Below are 22,305 nucleotides of genomic sequence, written 5' to 3' on the forward strand. Positions count from 1 at the left end.
ACACACCTATTTTAGAGAGAAGTATATTTTAAAACTCTTACCATATATTATTTTCAGCAGTCACATGTATTATCCTATTTAACAGTATATTTACAAATACCACAATTATAATTTATCTTGATTTATTATAAATGTTTAAAAGTATCATGGAGGAAAATCGTATAACTGGTAATGCTGAAGTAATACAATGTATGAAGTGTGCTTGTGTTATAAAATGACTACATGGTAACAGTGTTTTTTCTTTCTGTATCTTTTCTTTTAGGACCGGAATAGGCCCTATGACACTTTTAACTTGCACTCTTTGGAAAATTCCTTAATGGATATGATAAGGACTGATCATGAGCCTCTGAAAGGTAAACACTACCCTCCCAGTGGCCCACCAATGAGTTTCGCTGATATAATGTGGAGGAATCATTTTACAGGTTAGGAATATTCATATGTCCATGCTTGCTTGGTGTTTAAACAAAAAAATCAACTTTTCAATAATTGCTATACATTTTCTGCTAGTAAACCAAGTGGTGAATATTTAAAGCTGCTATTTGCCCATCTAAAAATATGACTCAATAATTGGAGACGACCAAGACTAAAGGTGTATGAATGTAGTATGCCATATGTGCAAGATGATGAATTCCAATGTTATCTAACCTTTAGTTTTATAGAGACTTGTTTCTGTTTTCAGTCTTAAAAAATTGCTCAGTAAGGTTTTCAGCTTCGGTCTTCTATTTCAGAAAACAAGCAATTAACAAGAATCCAGTTCAATTTTTAATTTTATGTAACTTTTTAAAGTAATAGACCATTTTGCATGAATCATTAAGTTAGAAGATGGTTATCTAAAACATTCCCTTTATCATGGATATTAAAACAGAATTTAAAGAATATCTTTATAATATATATAAATAATTATAATATGCGCGCGCGCGCACACACACACACATATCATAGCAACTGTAGTAATATTTGTGTGATCAGGTGTGAGATTCAAGTTTGACAGCTGGTATTGTGATCTCCAGACTGGCATTGTTGTGAAAGCACTACTCTCAGCAATAGTGGTTTTTTGTCTCACCTACCCAGACAGTTGAGTGATAGTGCTGACAAGTTCCAAAGTATGATGGCTGTGACACAGGACCACGTGTATTGGCAGAAAACTGAAGAAATGGAACTTTGAGTTTTGAAAGGGGTGAAGAGAACTCAGTGGGGGAAAAAAAGATTAGAGGCGTATCAAAAAGAAATATTTCTTGCTAGTGTGATTTATACACAGTAGATTGAATACCGTACACATGACAATTTATATACTTGTCTGATGCAATAATTCAATCAGGATGTGACATACAGTAACAGACTACTTGTCCATCAAATAATCAAGTACAATATCCTGACTTGAGCAGTTACCACCTAATACATTCATTATCTTTGCATGTATAACTATAGTTGTTGTTGGTGCTAAAGTTGGGTGATGATTGCAATTAGCTCAATATTTGCTCACTCAAAGACTTACTACTTTCCACCCTTAAAGTAAAAATCCTTAGCAATTTTGAAACAAGGATGTGCAGCTATTCTCAAGTTTAACAAGTCAGCAAGATTACAAAAAGATAGATGGGTCTGTAGATTGATTTGCATGAATTAGTGAACAAAAAGTTCCCCAGACCATGTATATAGATAGATATTGTGTATGTATACTAGAATTAAAACCCAAATGGATGGGTTGGAAGTAGTGTAACTTATTTGCTTGGTGGATGCTGGGAAATATTGATGATTACTTCTGCTGCAGGAGCAGATCTGTCCTTTCAACTGCCCAGGGACAGATTAAACTACTTCTGCCACTCAGCTAATGCCACATGAGTGAGTGGTCTGGGGAACTTTTTGTTTACTGATTCATGCAATTGTAGTTATACATGCAGAGATAATGAAAAGGGATCTAGAGGTCATAGTGGATCACAAGATAAATGTGTCAACAGAGTAACATTGTTGCAAAAAAAAGCAAACATCCTTCTGGGAAGTATTAGCAGGAGTGTTTTAAGCAAGACATGAAAAGTAATTCTTCCACTCTATTCCATGCTGATTCGCCTCAGCTGGAGTATTGTTTCCATTCTGGACACCACATTTCAGGAAAGATGTGGACAAATTAGAGAAGATCTAGAGAAAGAGCAACAAAAATGATTAAAGGTCTAGAAAGCATGACCTGTGAGGGAAGATTGAAAAAATGGGTTTGTTTAGTCTGGAGGAAAGAAAATGGAGGGGGAGGGAACATAACAGTTTTTTAAGTACATAAAAGATTGTTACAAGGAGGAAGGGAAAAAACTGTTCTAATATCTGAAGATAGGACAAGAAGTAATGGGCTTAAATTGCAGCAAGTGTGGTTTACTTTGGACATTAGGAAACATTTCCTAACTTTTAGGGTAATTAGGCACTGGAATAAATTGCCTAGGGAAGTTGTGGAATCTACATCATTGGAGATCTTTAAGACCAGGTTAGACAAACACCTGTCAGAGATGGTCTAGACAATACTCAACCCTGCCATGAGTGTAGGGGACTGAACTAGATGACTTCTCGAGGTCCCTTCCAGTCCTATGATTGTGTTGGAGACACACACACAGACACAAACACACCAATAAATATTTGAGGGCAGCAGCAGGGCCACCCAGGGGATTCAGGGGGTCTGGGGTCTTTGGCAGCGGGGGACCCCCACTTTGGTGGTAATTCGGGGGTGGGGGGTGTCCTTCCACTCTGGACCCACCACCGAAGTGCCCCGAAGACCCGCGGTGTGGGCCCCCCACCACCGAATTACTTCCGAAGCGGGACCCGCTGCTGAAGAGCTGGGTCTTCAGCAGTAATTCGGCGGTGGGGGGTGGTTCTGCCCTGGAGCAGAAGAACCCCATGCCACCGAAGACCCGGAGCAGAAGAAAAGTTTTCCGGGACCCCCAGAGCGAGTGAAGGACCCCACTCCATGGGCCCTGAAAAACTCTCATGGGGGGCCCTGCAGGGCCCGGGACCTGGGGCAAATTGCCCTGCTTGCCCCCCCTCTTTGAGTGGCCCTGGGCAGCAGGAACTAAATTTTTCTACTGTTACTGGTCTAAGATCCAGGTATCCACGGTGAGACTGGGGAGTTGATTTCTAAGTAAAACAGCTATGGTATGTGTGAAAAGCTAATAAATATATCTTCATGTGGAATAAAAAACCGTTTCAGAACAGGCAAATCTGAACCAGCTGTCATGGATAACGTTTTGTGCAAAGGGTAGTTGCCAAATCATCAGCAAGGATGGAACATGTTCTCCTAGCCAGTCAGATTTAGTAGGTGGAGTTTTTCACAGATGCTGCTATCCAAGGCCAGCCTTGGTAGGAAATCCAGAAGAACTTTCAAACTGTAAACTGTCTGGATCTGCGGGGCCATGTGACTGTAGTCAAGCTGGGCCAGGCAGATAGTTCTTCAAAGTGTTTCCCTCTGCCCACAAACATAATCTGTCTTCCTAGGATTCAACTTCAGGAAGTTCTTCCTCTCCTGGAGATGCTGGAGTGTGTTCTGTCTTGTTCAAACAAGCTACTGCAGGTCATTTAATGGAGAGTAATACTCTCATAGTAAGTAACTGAAAGCTTCAGAGAGACTGGCGGGTGGTTTATGACTACTCTCAGTAAGTGGGCATGTCTCAATTAGTTCACTAGGTAAAGCTACCATTCTAAAATCCAAATATTTCAAGTTTGTTTCAACTGAGATGGATCTCTCCCAAATTAGGGCATCTTGCATTTGAGAAGATTACCTTTTTAGTTAATGAATTGCTCACCCTTGGTAAAGTAGGCTAATCTGCCTAAATTACTCTTGCTAGTATGCACTTACATGTCAATTGGCTTTATTAATCGTACTAGTTTTAATATTGTACAAGCTTTCAAACAGATGGGAGAGGTGAAAAGACAAATAGCAAAAGCACTGTTTTGGGAAAACAGAGGCAAGCATTAGTTCATTCTAGTAAAAAGTTTCACTCTGCCTTCCAAACTATATAAATCTTGGAAGCTTCAGGCCTGTTGCAGAGCCAATATGACTATTTCAAAGAAAATGTCAGCCTGCCAGAGGGAAATGAACAAACTTTTGAGCAAATGTTCAGACTTCTTTGAGATGGCCTATGCATATTCACACTTATGTGATACCTTGCTCCCAGTACTGCAGAGCTTCAGAAATCTTCTGGAAAAGTAGCATCTACTGGGGCCACAGGAGCCCTGTTTGCCAATAGACTTTTGAAGCAGAGATAATAAAAGAGGAAATGTGGCCCCCTACTGCTTCTGTTCCTTCCTTTTCAAGGGCCAGATGGGAATGTAAGGATTTTCTCTCTGCCTAAAATCTTTTGGTTTTGGTTTTTACCGCTGATGGAGGGGTGTGGGATGGTGGTGGGAGGTGATTTAAAATTTTTTTGGGTGTACCTAAGTTGTGCCATTATATATCTAGGCCAAGATGTTCAAAAATAGAACCATAAGGTTAGGTCAAATATCTTGGTCCTAGTTTTTACTTCGAAGTAGGGTTCTGGAATACAACCAGAAGGTCTAATCGACTTTAAGGATTCAGATCTGAAGGACAGAATTAAGTGGTGTGTGATATATTGCTCCCTCCTTGGAGATATCTAAGTCCCCTGTGCTCTGCCATTTGTTCTATGTGGAGAAAATCCATTCCTGGATCACAGCACTTTTAAGGCCTTCAATCAGAGACCTGTACTAAAAGGCAGTGAAGGCACCATGCTTTCTTGGCTCTGACATATGATCAAGTGTTTGTCCACTTTGTGCTGGGATACTTTGAGTTTGTCTCCTTTGTGCTTGATGCCAATAAAGTTGGTAGAGGATAGGACAGGAAAAGTGCAAACGGATCTTCAGTGCTGGAGTTCTCAGCACCAACCTGGAAAAGGGGCGGGGGGGGGAGGGAATTCATGTGTCTAGAGAGTATGCAGTTGAGTTTTGTCATGGCATTGCCAATTCAAGGGACTTATTCAGCTTTACACATTTTTCCTGGTCACTAGGATTCCTGGTTCTTCTCCAGTGATGGTCAATATTAGTCTTTTGGCGCTATCTTCAGAGCATAGACTGGTTCTTTTGAGTTCACTTTTCTGGGGAAAACTCTATCCAATTCTGATGAGGCTGGGCTCAGATGGAGTCTCTGATACTCTGTTCTGTGAGTTATCCTAGTCTGCCTGGGCTTATAGGCTCTCAGGGACAGCTCTTGAATCAGGAGTGCTCAGTATCCTGGGCTCTTACTCTCTTGGGCTCCAAGCAGTTCTCTCAGATTCTCCAGCCTCTTGGGGCACCTCATTTCAGGCCCCTTTCCTTGCCTTTCCTCTAGCCCAGTGGCTCGCTGGCCATACTGATGATTTTCCTTTGCAACCATCAGGATCTGGGGATCCTCACTTTCTGCATCTCCCAAGTCAGTTAAGGTGCCATTTCCCCAGTCACTTCTTGTGCCACCTAGACCAGTTTCAACATCTGTGGCCTTATCCTCTCTTTTGGCCAATGTTCCTAACCAGCTGTCACATTCAGAGGAGGAAGAAGGGGAAAGGACTTGGAACAACCATTTTTATGGTGAGCAAAAGGGGATTTCTTCAGCCTCAAAACTTATAAGCATATAGGTTTGACAGACTTGCAAATATCCTATAATATCCTGATCAAATATTATAGCATTAAGATAAACCTTATTGAATTAGGGTTAATACTTTTCGAGGTACATTGTATTAAAATGCAATTGTGTATGTGCTGTTGTGGCACTGTGTATGTTCTTCAGTATAGAGGAGTGATCCTAATGAACATCCTCTGTTACCAGCCTTTGAAGTTCCACTGGGGGGGGAGGGAAGCATATACTAGTTCAAGCTGGATTCTCCAGAGACCCAGGCAAAGAAAAGACTTTTGGATAAATAGCTTTAGTTTATACTAACTGATGGCCTTCTTCCCGATCCAGCAAATGGACAGGATCCCTGGCCCACAGAGGACCCCAGTGCTTAGGGGAGGATTGGAAGGATTTGGCCTACTGAGGCCTCATAAGACAATGTACTTGTTTTGAGCTGAAGCTCTGATGGACTTGTAACCACAAGGATGCCCTTAGGGTGGTGTATTAAACTCATTTCCCAGAGTCAGTGTGAAAGTTGGGAGGAATTCTGCTGAGCTTATTAGCATGCATATAGGTTCTTTTATTATTTTTAATATGTTTTCTCTATAATGCTTTTTACCTTAAGAATAAAGTTGGCTTGCTTAGGAACTGCTACATGGTACCCTACGTCTGTAGCAATTGTACAGTTACCTGCTTCCGAAGAGAAAGTAAGCAGGTGTCTTGTCTGTGCTGGAAAGGACACAGTGAAGGCAGGGGACCTGTGTAGTCTGGGAATACCTCAGTCAGAAGGGAGAGACTCTCATCTCAGTCTGAGGAGAGAAACAACTGGGGAGTTGAAAGCCAAGAGTGGGTATTTTTACTGAACCACTGAGGGGAAATTTGCAGTTGCAGTTTCTCTGAACTGTGACAATATAGTCACTGTTTCTCTTTCACAACCACTTTCAGGAGGTTGCAGGGGCTATTACAACATATGTCCAGGGGACCTGGATTTGGAAAGTTCATTTGACCAGGAAAAGATAAACTGGGAGTTTGACATCTGAAAATCCTAAAAGAAAAGGAAACTCTCTCTCTATTAAAGATGAACTACTGGACATGGCGAAGGATATTTGGTTGATATTAGCCTTTTTCACAGCCAGATTTAAGAGGGCAGGTTGCCGTTATCAGGTGCCAGGATAGAGGGGGTAATATATCCTAACCTGCCGTTCTTCTAGCTCATTAATGGGTCAGAGATGATGAAAGGAGAAGAGGTTCCAAGACAAGTTTGGGCTATCATATCAGATAAGGATGCGAAAAAGATTGGCTTTTGGGTGAGCGAAGGGTATTTGGATATCTCAGTAGCCAAATTCTGTCATGGGCAAGATACCAATTTAATGTAATGGGCCAACTTCTTGCGGAGCAGATAAAGGAGCTGGTGATTAAGGAGCATGCAGTATCCACCCACATCCTGTTGGCAGCTGAAGTTGCTTCAGACTATTCATTGCATCAGCTATGTCTTTCAAATGATACTTTTGCCTCTTTTTGAATTAGGCCTTTCATCTAAGCTTGGTCTTATGTGAGTCCTCCTATTCAAGGGGGAAGAGTCTTTTCAGCCTCAAGATGGGCAAGATGCTGGAGAAAATGGAAGGACATCAATTCCACAGCTAGGTCTTTCTGACTCTTCCAACAAGGTCAGAGAGAGGCTCGCACATTCTCTTCTCGTGTCATCCTCAGGCTTCCAGCCTCAATTCGTGAAGATATCACCTCAGAAACATCAGAAGAGGCAATAGTAAACATCTGTGATGAGGCAGCTGAACAGTGATGGGTCAGCAGAGTGGTGTGCTGAATCTGCTACAGTGTTGTTGGTTTTTCCCTCTGTTGTGCTCAGGAACATGCAAAGTCATCAGCAGGAGATTCTGTGGCAATTCAGAGGAGAGTTAGAAAGAGTGAGTCATAGAAGCAGGGTGTCTGGCCCCAAGGAAAAGTGTGGCATATGAAGGCAAGTTGAATGATAGAGACCCCCCATATGCTAGAGGCATATAGCCTTGGCAGATGAAGCACCTACGGTGCATGCCTCAGTGGACCAGTTGTACCCTAGTTACTGGGGACTTGCAAGACAAGGTTTGGTACTGCAGCATGTGAGAGACCTCACAAAAGATCTACAATTACACATTTAATTACCATAGAGTGCTGGGTACAAGAGATGCTGGGCTTGGATATACAGTTTAGGTCTTCCTCATGTTGACTCTTACCCCGTTTTAGTGATCCTCCCTAGGCAAAATTGCTCAGAGCAGCGATAAGCTCTGTTAAATATGTGGGCCTTGGAAAGTGCCTCACCTAAACAGAAGAAAAGGCTTCTGTTCACAGGCACCAGGAGGCATATTCCTCAAGTATAAATATACAAAGACAACACACTCAAATCCTAGTTACTAAGGTGAGTTTTACTGTTTGTGAAAACTTAGAAATAGTATCTACACTATTTTCTATTTCCCTATTGCCACTTAATACATCGTTGCAAGATAAGTATTTGCTGAACACTTTTCCATATACCTATGTTAGTCTGTGATTGTTGAATTGATACTGACTACATATACTACATCAGATACTCAGAGGCAAGATGTTTTCCAAGCAAACTTTAATATCTTTGAATGTCCTGCTTTTCATCTAAATTTTCAGTGCTATATCACATTAATATTGAATGTGCATTTAATTCTATGTTGTTTGCAATAATAATAGAGAGATTTACCTGTTTTTAAAAGGCTTACTGGGTTAGTGGAGACTAAGCTAAGACAATGTTCTGTAGCAAAGCCCTCCATTGCCTCCGTATACAATACGGCCCATGTAATCTACCAAATGATAAACTACTGGTATTTTTCTCTTATCAGTTCTTTATTCTCCTTCCTGTTATGTTGTTCAAAATATTTTTATCGACTAAAATAAAAGTTTTAATGTTTTATCATTTGAAGTTATTCTAGACAAAGATACATTTTTCCAGGGATTAAAACTTTGTTTCTTCTTAGAAATCTCTTTAGAAGCCAAAAATAAATGACTGATTTCCTTTAAAAACAAGTGTGATTTGAATACATTTTTAAAGGCCATGTTGTGGTATCTTCACTTCCAGTATTCTGAAACATAGTCACGAATAACATTGGAGAATAAATCTCTGTAGTTGGTATGGCAACTAGCATAATTCTATCTAATTATCGTAAATTGTACTTGTAACTGCTATTCCCTTTCCATCCATCTACAGATATATAAATAGCAACAATATTACTTCTCTAGTCCTTATAGTGATTCCAGAGGTGTCAGATATACAACTTGTACAATTATTTAAGTTGTTTAGTTTATCCAGGCTATATTGTTAATTAATCTCATAGGTTTTCTGAGTACAGTGGCATCTGTCACAGAAGGGACAGTCAATTTTACATCCTACTCTTCAGTTAATTGCTGGCTTTTACCCTGAAGCCCACTTTCTGTTCTAATTCTATGGAGAACGCTTTGGCAAAGAAATTTGAGTCTTGTGGCATGACCGAAGGAAGATAAGGGGAAATGAGAAAGGATCATATATTTGTGTTCTCTCAATCTGAAGCTGAACTTTATTTATATTGCCCTAAATTTCACAATTTCCCCATTCAAATGAAATGAATGTTCCTAAATTGTTTTATGTTGGAATCTCAGCTTTAAAAATAGAATTCACTGATCAATTCTTCACAATACTTGCTGTAGAAAAACTAATTGCAGCATACTATCCACTTCTTAATGTCTCATTCCCTTGACACACCCTACCAGTGTCTTTCCTGTAAACATTGATGAAGAAGGGACACTGAGAAAAAACAAACAAAAAACAACCAGAGGCTAGTTCAGTAGTTTGTTCAAAGGGAAACAAAATACATGTTTCCTTTAATCTTTGCACTGGGCTAAAGGACTTTTTTTTTTCTTTTTCCACCTGTGTGGGGACATATATTGCCTTCCTGGATCAAATCAATGGTCCATCTAGTTCAGTATCTCGACTCTGACAACTGTACCAGAAGATTTAGAGTAAGTTGCAACAAACCACACAGCAGATGACTATGGATTAACCTGCCCACAAGGGAAAATTCTTCCCATTTATCTGGTTCTGCCCTGAAGCATGAGGGTTTATAACTCTCTTCTTAAGAAAAATAAATAAAAACCAAACTTATTTAATGTAACTGCCATGAGCATGCTTACCACTTATTTGCCTACATCCAGTATATCTATTCTCTGACATGTTTCTCTAGATGCTGAGTCTTTTATTTTTCTCTTTGTTAGGTTGGGGATGCAGACATTAACTGATACTTTTAAAAATATTCCCTGCCACGTCCTTTCATTGATTTATGGCTTCATGTGCATCTGCAGCTCTGATAACTCAATTTTCTCCTTCCTACTTTAAAATCCAGCATCTTATAAAGAAAATTATACAATATTTTAAAAAATATTTGTGGGGGAGGCTAATTTTTCTCTAGTGAGGTTATGAATTTGCCCTCTTTCAACTTTGAATAAAAGAAGCTTAACCAAGATGTCTAACACAGTGTTGATGCTACACAAAAGATATGTACATGGGGGGTGGAGGGGAAGGCTTGCCTATCCCCTTTGACTGAAGCCATAATTCCTGTTTTATTTTCCTATTCAGTAAGATTTATTGTAAAATTACTGTATCTAGTACATCAGTGTTATCAAAACTGTGGCCATTTATGAGCTAAATGTACTTCTGCTGCTTGAAGGTCCTCGCATTGCATGTGGCATCTATATAACAGCAGCACAAGTATTTTGGCTCTGAGGAATATGTGGCTTGTTAATAAATATTTTACTGTTCTCTCTTGGTGCTGGCTTTCACTACTCAGTAACAGCATCTCTTTTTGTCTATTCAATGAAAGTTAGAAGAACTTGCTCAATGACAAGCTTTAATGGTCTAGGCCTCTGCTTCACATTAATACAAACTGTTTTCATAACTGCTGGTTGTCAGACATGTACAGTGCAGGTTACCATAATGTTCATTTGTGCAATGAGAAAATGATCACATACCATGACAACTATGATGAATAGATCCTCATGTCTGGTTGTGGTAAACAGTAGTCTCCATGTTCTGTGAGCACACATCAAGTTGACACATTGTAGGTTAGAAATAGGTGCTTAAATTATAGTTGCTTCTTGAATCTCTTAAAATTCAGAAGCATCCAAATGGAGTTGAATTTTTTGTAAGTCTAAAATGTTTATTACGGCAATACAGCAGACCATTAACTATAGCACTGCTGCTGTTACTGTTGTAATTCTTTTGCCCAGTATGTTGGTACAGTGCTGTGTAAGTATTAAATGTGTATAGGTTGAATAAGCAACAATGTGCTGAAAATCTGGCTGCCTTTATTCCTAGTCTTATACGTTACCGGTCATTGTGTAACTGGAGAGTATCCTGGTAAAGATGCAATTATTAAAATAAATAAATTCCCTTCTCTGCTGGAACATGTGGAGTCATTCATCTAAATCCAGTCAGCTGAGGTCACATGCACAGATTTATGCAGGTGATTTGTTAACCTTAGGTCTACCTGCAATCTGACCTCCCCAACCTCTTTGATTATGAATGTTAGTTGAGAACGGACTCTTGATTTCTTTGAAAGGTTTTTTTTTCACTCCTATTTTAAGCCATGATATTTTCCCCTTTGTTTTCTAGAAGACATAGAATACATGGTTTTGAAATCAAAGCATGGGATGGCTGCCTATATTTTAAATACTCTCTTGATTTCCGGGTAGAGAGGGAGAATTACTTATGTGCCTGTTGGAGCTCTGAGGAGTCCTTCCTTCTACTTTCAAGGCACTCTTCTATAGCTATCATTCTTCCAGCTGAAAAAGTGGTTTTGAAAGGTATCTGGTCAGGTTCTCAATTTCATCCTGCTAAAAGGATAAAGGCACTCTCCATGGCTGAGTACCACTTCTATACTACTCCCAACCATTGCTTCTCTGGTGAGCAGTTGATTTGGGATTGGAAATCAAATCAAAGTTTTAAATATGGCTTTGCAGAGCACTACTACTAAGGGACATGGCTTCTGATTTCAAATTGTATGGACTCCAAGTAAATAAGAAGCAACTCTCATTAGGATGGGAAAAATAAAAATATATTCTTGTTTAGGCAATTGTAAACTAAAAAATTCCTAGTTTTAACCAGGAAGAACAGGTGGTACACAGGTATCTTTACCAAAAAATTTTCTTCTCTAACACTGTCCTAAGAAGGTGTACAAATGCAAACATATTTAGGACTCTTTTATAGTATTGGCAACTATATTAATCACTATTATGTAATATGAATGTTGAAGCTTTCAAGATAAATTTTAGCATTGGTCATGAAATCAAATTTTAGCCACCATCATTTTTATCCATTCCTTCTGAATGTAATGTATTACAACATTAATTGAATACATAGTATAATATTACATACTAACTTTCTTGAACAAAATGAATTGATGCATATGAGGCTGCATTTTATGAATGTAAGAAATTTGACTTTTTACAGCTCTTAAGGTGTGCAGATCCATTGTACAGTACTATCCAAATGTGATGTTGAAACTGACGAGATAGCCTGCTGCCAATCTTAATTTGTAACTAGTGTGACTATTGTGTCCTCTTATAATTTGTAGCTAGCATCAACAATTACTCTGAGAGCTATGCTGGCAGGGGTTCTTACTCCTGTTAGGATAACCTAATCTGGCAAGTCAAAGGGTAGGTATCAGACAAAACGCAGTCCTTTCTTCCTCAAGATTGCGGGTTGGGTGATAGGCCAACAACCTGTGCTCATTTTTTTTTTTAAAGTTAAAATACAGAAATAAAGCAGGATAGCCATTCCAGCCAACATCATGCCAAAGTGATGTACTCTTGCTTAATAGGAATTGAGAGTCTTGGTGAAAGCTACCAGGAAGCCAAGACTCTGAGAAGTTTTTCTTTACTAAAGATAAAACAAACTATAAAAGTAGATTTCTGGAACATTAGACCAATGACTCTAACACCAAACCCCTGCAGGTGATGGAAGAAATGGATGAATATAATCTCCAAATCCTTGGAATATGCAACTGTTGATTCCAGAAGCTGAAAAAAAGCAGTTTAAAAATGAAAATAGTCTTAATATATTCAAGGATTCAAAATGGTTGTTACTCTGAAGGAGTAGCTTTAATTATGACTTATACACTGGGACCTAATTAACAACTGATCTCTCAAAGCTATGTTTCAAACACAATAAATGAAAATGGCAATATTATACTGAAATGGAAACTCCACAACATTAAGAAGGAAGCCAAACTTAATAGTGAGATCTACTTCTTGAGCAAATGCAAGAAACAAAACATCCACAGAGGACTCACCGTTTGTAACCCTCTGACCACTACATACCACTCAGAAATTGATCCTATAAAAATATATTACCTCAACCACCTTGTCTCTCTCATATCCTGGGACCATCATGACTACAATAACACTGCAAACAATATTTGCACCAACAAATAACTACGATGATGAGATTAAAACGTTAGTTCTACATTTGCCTTCAAACTCTGACAATTTTCTCGAGCATGACATCTGTTTAGTAATGGGGGACTTCAATGCCATGGGTGGGGTAATGAGAGAGGAGAAAGCAATGGGCAAGCATGGCTTTAGCTGCCAAAATCAGAATGGTGAAAGATAGAACTTTGCTTAGTATCAAGGATCCTAATTGACAGTAAAATGGAATTCCTTAGAGGGAGTAACTGGGAACCAGATTGACTCAACAGTGTGCTGGAAGGAAATTTAGATCTGCCCTGTGGGTGTCAGAGCGTACAAAGGAGCTGATGTTAGAAGTGACCACAATTTTTGTGTGTCAAGACTGCAGATCAAACTTAAGAAAAACAAAATCACCAAAAGAACCAAGAAAACTGACAGCAAAAGCTGACTAGACAGGACATACAGTAGCAATTTCAAATTGAACTGAAAAATAGATTTCAGATGGTACAAGACTTTGATCCATCACAAAAAGTCAACATTAATGTGTCATGGTGCTTTTTGCCTGACAGTACTATAGATGCCAATAACTGTAGTTTTTCCCACACAAGCAAACATCAGGTCTGAATAAGTGCAGGTACGTTGAACTCTGTGAAATGAAGGAAACAAGTTCAAGCAAACATTAGTTACTCAAAAACACCTCCAGAAAAAAGCATCAGCAAAAATCTGTATGAAATAAAGGATAAGGTCATGTAAAGTAGCACAAGAAGAGATAAGAGGAAATACATAGACAACAATGTCAAAGAAGCTGGAGTGCCTACTGAAAGAGGTGGTGATAAAACACTTTACCAACTCAACAAGGCTCTAAATGGCAAGTTTACACTAGCTTGAGGGGGGCCATGTTAGTTGGGGGTTAGGTCCTGCTTTGAGCAGGGAGTTGGACTAGATGACCTCCCTTCCAACCCTGATATGCTATGGTTCTATGTTAAGGATAAACAAGGAAGCACTCTAACAGAAAAAGAGCAGAGACCGATGGGCAAGCACTCTAACTCCACAAGAAACTGTTAAATTTGTCAAAGAATTTAAATAGCCAGAATTAGGCATTGTAACATCTCATATCACAAACGTAGGGCTGGTCTACACTACGGGGGAAAATCGATCTTAGATACGCAACTTCAGCTACGTGAATAACGTAGCTGAAGTCGAAGTATCTAAGATCGAATTACTCACCGTCCTCACGGCGCGAGATCGATGTCCGCTGCTCCCCCTGTTGATTCCACAACTCTGTTCGGGTTGGTGGAGTTGCGGAATCGATATAAGCACGTTCGGGGATCGATATATCGCGTCTAGATGAGACACGATATATCGATCCCCGAGCAATCGATTGCTACCCACCGATACGGCGGATAGTGAAGATGTACCCAAAGAAGTGAAAGATTCAGTGAAAGTTTTAAAATCTGGGAAAGCTGTAGACCAAGTCACTAGAGAAGTGTTGAAAGCATGTGAAGAGGAAACCATTGATAAAATCACTGAACTTTTCAGCAAAGCATGGGACTAGGAGAAAGCCTCTGGAAAAAATATCATTATACTGTAGTCAAATACCAAAGAAAGATCACACAAGCAACTGCAATAACTGGTGAGGTGTTACTGCAGAAGGCTTTGCCTGTCACTGAAGGGAGTGTATCTTAAGCAGAAAAAAACAAGTAGTTGAGGCAAAGCTAAGAGAGGAGAAGGCTAAATTTTTACCTAGAAAATCATGTGTTGACCAGATTTTCACCCTAAGAATAATCATCAAAGAGCATTAAATGACAGAAACAATTCATCATAAATGTTTTAGATAAAAGTATTTGACGGTGTCAGTCACAATTCATCAGGAAGTGTCCTGGCATGCCAACAAAAATATCAAGACCTTTATAGCAAGGTACAGCATGCATGCTTAAAGTACATGCAGACTTGAGTGAATAGTTGAATATAGATACTGGTGTCAAAAAGGATGCTTTCGCTCACCTCTCCTGTTTCTCATTGACTTGATTATGAGAAAAAGTGTAGATGGATACTACGCAGACATTGCATGGTTCAGTAACAGTACACTAGAAGATTAAGATTTTGCTGACATCTCTTCTAATTGACGGCTCAACCAACATGCAAGCAGACCAAAAGACCAGCATTGCAAGACAAATTGGGTTAATAATTAGTTGTGAAAAAACAAATCTAATGAGAAACCCAGCAAACCCTAACTCAAGTATTGTTAGAAGGCAAAGAAATAGAAGATGTGAGTCAATTCACATACCTTGCCAGTGCAAGCTAGTAGAGTTATCCAGAAGAAATAATATTTAGGAATTGGTGATAGCTGCATTCGTCAGCTTAAAAAGATTTGTTCATTGAAAATCTACAACTAAAGACCAAACTATAAATCTTCAACTCAAATGTTATTTCCACCTGAACATTTGGTTTGAAAGCTGGAAAAACACAAACGGTATAGATCAGGGGTTGGCAACCTTTCAGCAGTGGTGTGCCGAGTCTTCATTTATTCATTCTAATTTAAGATTTCACGTGCCAGTAATCCTTTTAATGTTTTTAGAAGGTCTTTCTGTAAGTCTATAATATACAACTAAACTATTGTTGTATGTAAAGTAAATAAGGCTTTTAAGATGTTTAAGAAGCTTCTTTTAAACTTAAATTAAAATGCAGAATCCCCCGGACCGGTGGCCAGGACCAGGGCAATGTGAGTGTAGGGGTGACCAGACAGCAAGTGTGAAAAATCAGGATGGGGGTGGGGGTAATAGGGGCTTATATAAGAAAAAGCCCCCAATATTGGGACTGTCCCTATAAAATCAGGACATCTGGTTACCCTGTGTGAGTGCTACTGAAAATCAGCTCGCATACCACCTTCGGAACATGTGCCATAGGTTGCCTACCCCAGGTATAGACCGATGTCTAAATGCATTCAAAGGCAAATGCCTCAGAGAAATACCAATATTACATGGAATAAATTTATAACAAATGCCAAGATTCATCAGAGTTCAACTCCTTGTCTACATAGTTATCCAGAAAAGAATATGGAAATATCTGTGATGTCAAGAATGATGCCAGAGTGTCTGTCATGGAAGGAATCCTGTTGGGCAGCTGGAGGAACATGTAAAAAGGGCCAGCTGAAAGAATCCAGTCTTTAGAAAGGGAAAACTTATGAGGCATAACACAGAGAACTTGCAGAGAGCAGCCCAGAATAATGTGTGGTGTTGTGTGTGTGTGTGTGTGTGTGTGTGTGTGTGTGTGTGTGTGTGTGTGTGTGTGTGTGTGTGTGAGAGAGAGAGAGAGAGAGAGATGGGAGCAGCCGTTTTTGTGCCCTAAGCAACGTCACATGGCATGGGAAAGATTCAGAGATTGACAAGAAGCTTTTTGTAATGGAGACAGATTAAAATTTTTGCAGCTTAAATATACCAATTACAGATGTACTAGGAAAGCACATAATTGCAACTCTGCAGATAAGTGTGAAACTAAGACTAGCAAACTAAAAATGACAGGTGTGGCTTGAATACAAATATTGATTAAACAGTTTTCAGAAGACTTTTTTTATGTGATATGAACAAGATGCAAGTGTCCATGCCTAATTTTCAATACCTAGCATCTTTTGTTCCAGACTTCTCTTGCTGCATTTGTGTTGCATTTAAAGTTAATTAATAAGAGGAACTGTTTTGGCTGTTTTGATATTCCATGGTGATGACACTATAACTGCGTATGTGGTATAGTTCTTTAGGAGTGCAAGTATAATACTTGATCTCCAAAAGTGATGACTTTCCAAATCAGTCATACCTACTTTTTAACACAATCTTCTCCTTGCAACATATTCCTGGTTTCAGATGGCAGATTTATACAGAAAACTTTGGCATAAGATAAACTTAAGTACATAGTAAAAATTAAAATTTTGTTGATGCTGAAATGCTTATGTGACATTTCATCATCTGCTTTTGGCCTATTATTTTTACACTGAGTATACTAATATATTCTGCAGTTAATGCAATACAATGTACACTCACTATTTGAGTCTTTTCAAAGCTGTGTGGGATAGATTCTTATTAGAGCACCCATATTTAATATGATATTAATACAAGAGTGAATTTTCCACTATTGCTGCTTGTTAAGGCAATTAAATTATTTTTTGTGTGGGGAGCTTCAATGGCATGATGAGAATTTTCCTACTGGTCACTTAGCTCAGTAAATGCATATATATCTCCTTGCTTGTACAACCTACATTTTTGCTACTTTTGAAAGATAGCTGAAAAGAAAACTTTAAAAATAGCAGGCCAAGGGCAGGTGACAAAATGTCATGCAGGCAGCACCTGGTATAGTGACTGCCTGAAAAAAATAACCAGATGTCTCTCACTTGATTCTATTTTTGTAGCTGGTTAAACAGCAGAATTTCAGCTTTGGCAAAGAAAAAATGGAAGTGTAGGGGAGAGAAAACCCAAACCTCCTGGATCAGCATTGGAATTCCTAGTTTCTTTATAACATTATCAGTTTTTTCACCTGAAACCATAATTGTAAAAATTAAATAGGTTTGCAGTACTAATAACTATAATTCTTGTATTATTTGGCAGAGATTGGTATGTATGTAACATTTGTAACCTTGTACTAATTAATGTACTTAAAGGATACTGTAAAACTTTGACAAGAATACAGAAGTATTTTTCATATTCTTACACCAACTACAATAATGGCTGTGTCAGTGTTTCTGCAGCATCAGGTTAACATAAGAATACACTGTGAACTTTAGTAGATTGTCTTCAATTGGAGAGTCTGAAGTAGTTTAATGGAGAGCTTCTAAGAACTTTTGATTCAGGAATTTGGAAAATAAAGTGGAAAATTATGTGTTGCCACTCCCTACAAAAAAAAGTGAAGTGCCACTTCTTTCTTTATACTATTGTGGTGTTACATAGCTTTATTTACTGTAGCTTTTCCAAATTAATTTACATAATTGGTTATGAAAAATTTTTGGTTTTTTTCTTAAGTGCTTAGTAAAGGAGAAGGAGAAACAGACAGATTGTCTTCCATTCTTCTTTCAGGGTACACTTTCTAAAAACAGAGTGAGGTTTTAATTTTATTTTGAGAATCGTTGGGTAGGAGTGGGAAGGGACACCTATAATAAAGAAACTTGTTGGCTATACTGTTCCTTTAGCAGAGTAGGTCTTGAGCTCTCCGTTTCAAATCTTAATCTATCAGGTTCCGTCCCCCCCCACCAGGCAATAAATATTAGCCTTTTACCTAGCTCTTCCTGACTTAATCACAATTCTAAGGGCAATATCCAAGCATGGACTGAACCACAATACTCTTAAATAGCCAAGATTCCATTAGTGAAGTTGATTATAAGTGGATGTAATTACACTGCTATTCCTGATTTTTTCTCTTCCACGTAGCATGGGAAAAGCTCACATAATAGCTTTTGGTTGTCTGGGATTTTTGGTTCAGAAAGTCCTATAATAAAAATTTTCACTGTTATTTCCCTAGGGCATGTTTTAATATTTCATGAATCAGATAATCTCTAAGTGAAGATGAAGATTAATCTTAACAGAACTAGAGCTAACTTCTATTTCTTGCTCTTTGAAGTCAAGGCTGACTTTTTCTGGACCCTCTCTCTATGAGGACGAAGTATCACTACTTTGATTCTTCCTTGCAATCTCTAGTGATTGGAATATCCAGAGAACAACTCAGTATTTTGTGAAAACTATCATGGAAAACACTGAACTCCTTGTTGGCATTGCAATTTTGTGGGGGTTCTAAAATGATTTGGTCACTTATGCTACTTACTTTGAAGGCTAACCTAAAAGATGCAGTTCCAGTGAAGTGTAAGTACAAGCTTGAGTAATAGCAGCAAAGAACCCTGTGGCACCTTATAGACTAACAGATGTTTTGGAGCATGAGCTTTCGTGAGTGAATACCCACTTCGTCAGATGCATGTAGTGGAAATTTCCAGAGGCAGGGGTAGGTGTGTGTGTGTGTGTGTGTGTGTGTGTGTGCGCGCGCGCACACACACACACACACACACACACACACACACACACACACACACACACACATATATATATATGCAAGCACGCTAGAGACAAGCCATTCACAGTCTTTGTTTAAACCTGAGTTGATGGTGTCAATTAAACAAAGACCATGAATGGCTTGCCAACTACAAAACCAGTTTCTCCTCCTTTGGTTTTCACACCTCAACTGCTAGAGCCGGGCCTCATCCTCCCTGATTGAACTAACCTCGTTATCTCTAGCTTGCTTGCATATATATACCTGCCCCTGGAAATTTCCACTGCATACATCTGACGAAGTGGGTATTCGCCCACGAAAACTCATGCTTCAAAACGTTTGTTAGTCTATAAGGTGCCACAGGATTCTTTGCTGCTTTTACAGATCCAGACTAACACAGCTACACCTCTGAAGCTTGAGTAATGAAGTTTTGTCTCTTGTATAAAGCATAAGGCAAATTGAAAGAGTTCTTAGAAAATCATTATTGCTGTCTGCTTTAGTCTTCCAGTTGCTTTGTTGCTTGATCTACAGTATTTTAACTTTTTATACTTCCGTCTTATGTATTCTATATTTTAAATCTGTGTTCACCTAGATGTTGATTCTGGCAGACTGAAATTACAAATAACATGACCTGTTGCAATGGCAGTATTTAACTTTGGAATTCATTCAGTTTCAAAATAAGATATTGAATTTTAGCCTTTTTGTGTGTGTGATATTAATAAATAACCTCTGATTACTTTGTAGGGCGTATGGGAATAAACTTCCATCATCCAGGAACAGATAATATTATGGCTCTTAACAGTAAGTAGTTTGTCTCTATAACAAATTTTTGACATGAGTAATATTTTGTTACAATATGATCTTATACTTTATATATGTGTATCTAAATACGTGTGTGTGTGTGTGTGTGTGTGTGTGTATATATATATATTTGTAGAGAGGAGAGGTAAAATAAAACGTGGAGTGTATTAAATCATAACTTACTGTTGAATCAATAGAAACTTAAATTTGTGGATATTACATTATAATCACTCAGTTAATACAAATTTTCTTAGTATGGTTGATAATGGAACACTTCTTTTACATCTGCTGTGTGTACTCTATTGGGCACCTGGTAATGTCTATCTAATACAGTTAAGGTTGTAGAACTGTTTCCATTATAGTCTCCTGTTTTCATGTGTTCAAATCTTGTTGAAAATTTTTCTATGCTCGGTCTCTGACGCAAGATGTTGTTTTATTTGGGAGTGGCATCCCCATCAAATTGCTTCAAAATTTCTTCAATTAAGGTTCAGAGAGAATGAAAACATATTTTCCGACTTAAAAAAAACATCTCCACTTAAATAAGGCTGTACTGAATGTTTTGACATTCAGATCCTGAGTAATGGGATGGACCTAGTTAGTCTTCATTTGAGAATTAGTGCTTTGGTTTGGTTTAGAAAATAAAAAGGTTAAGATTAGTTATGACAGATGACAAATTTTTGTAGTGAATGGGTGAAATATTAATGTTAAATCTATAGGTGGGAACTTTAGAAAAAACTATTAAAATCTGATATGAAAGCTGTTTGGGTTCTAAGGACAACATGATACCTTCTATCATAAAAAGTAGTGGAAGGTGCTAGGAGCCACCAAAGTGTATTGCAGAACCGAGCATGTCAATACTTACTCAATCATCTGATGACAGGGAAATAATTACAGTAATTGCTTGTGGTTATTCTTAAACATGCACTGAAGAGGTAAAACAACATGGATCCTGTTAGGGAAAATACGGAGTTCTGCTTTATCACATATCTGCAACCTGGAACAAAGGGCCACTGTGTATGGAAATGTACAACAAACTTTTCCAAGCTTCTTATAGTCCAAGGTGAAGCCCTTGTGACTTATATATACACATGGTAATAGTTATATTTTGAGGTGAATATGACTAAAACCATTATTGAGAGCTGCTCAAATGTGTAGAGGGGAGGAAACAATCTGAAAAACCTGCTGCTGTGCTTTGACATGAATACTGGTCTTGGGGAGCATGTGTGTTAATTATTTTTAACTTAAACATTTCAATGCACTGATTGCAGTCTTCTGTGTGATAGCATTATAATTGTGACAGTGCAAATATTTAATTTTAATTGAATATTTAATTTTTATAAATATAAATATGAATACAGGATAAATTCCTGTAAAATAGTGGTTTCTGAAGTGAGTGTTCTGTATAAAAGTTAGTTCCCAAATGGAACAGCAATAAATATCATTGAGCTTTTTATGCAAACTCTTACTTTCTAAGTAGTTGAACATATTCTACTTTTATAAATATCCATAGAAACAGGTAACTCTTTTTTTTCTTCAGAAAAAAAATGCTGTCTTTTTTTTTTTTTTTTTTAAGTAGAAGGGAAATACAAGTATAGTACTGCTTACCTCATACTGAATCCCTTTGAGAGTTGGTGTTCTACAGTATGTATTATGTCTTCTTGATTTTACTAATGATAATGGACCCTTTCAAGCCCAGTCTAAACATATGTGAGCAGGATATATAATCTAGTTGAATGGTCTAAGCATACTAAGTAGAGTGATTATCATACACATTTGTATTATGTAAATTGTGTAATTGTTGAAAATTTAGCAGTACATTCAAACTTGCATAAACAAAGACTTGGAAATATTTATAAAACGTATACATAACTTTTTGCAAAATAAGTGAAGAGGTGTATTTCCTTCACCTGAGTCTTGTTTCTTTGGATTAAATGCACCACAAAGTCTAAAGCTTGCAGAAGATCCCCAAACTGTGTTTAAGTCCCGCGTTAAGGACTAGATTGGGGTGTAAATGGTTGGTTTGGCCTTTGTAAGCCCTCTGTACTGAGGTAAATATAAGCATAAAACTTGTTTTTTGTTTTCTTTAATTTTGAAATTTCTTGTGTGATTTGCTGTTGTCTATTTAATGTGTTTGTTTTACTGTTAACTGCAGATATCTAATCTAAGCATTCCTGACAAATATAGAACTCTATTTATTTCTATGTGTTTAGTCACATATGACAGACTATCCTACTGCTTTAAGGTGTACCATGAATAAATAGTCCAAGCAGAAACATCCCTATACCCTGCCAAAATAATCACACTTTGAATCAGAGAACTACCCAATGGAGATTTCAGTTGAACTGTCTCTAGGGGTAATTGGAGAATTGACACAGTTTCTTAAATCCATTATGCTTATCAAATTTAAACATAATTTATGTGCAATCTCATTGTGGCTCCTTAAGTCAAAAAACTCA

General features: G+C 38.1%; 1 protein-coding gene across 7 annotated transcripts in view; it reads left to right on the forward strand.

The window, feature by feature from the left end:
• Positions 1-22,305, forward strand: part of CPEB3 (cytoplasmic polyadenylation element binding protein 3) — a 185,309-nt gene that overhangs the window by 63,223 nt on the left and 99,781 nt on the right. For 5 of the 7 annotated variants that reach the window (XM_050959428.1, XM_050959432.1, XM_050959430.1 and 2 more), the window contains exons 3-4: positions 263-422; positions 19,793-19,849. In XM_050959428.1, the coding sequence (XP_050815385.1) occupies positions 263-422; positions 19,793-19,849 (217 nt within the window). The remainder of the gene's footprint in view (positions 1-262; positions 423-19,792; positions 19,850-22,305) is intronic. The other 2 variants (XM_050959433.1, XM_050959434.1) reach the window with 1 other exon arrangement.

The sequence above is a fragment of the Gopherus flavomarginatus genome, chromosome 6 (assembly GCF_025201925.1).
Source record: "Gopherus flavomarginatus isolate rGopFla2 chromosome 6, rGopFla2.mat.asm, whole genome shotgun sequence".
Classification (NCBI taxonomy): Eukaryota; Metazoa; Chordata; order Testudines; family Testudinidae; genus Gopherus; species Gopherus flavomarginatus.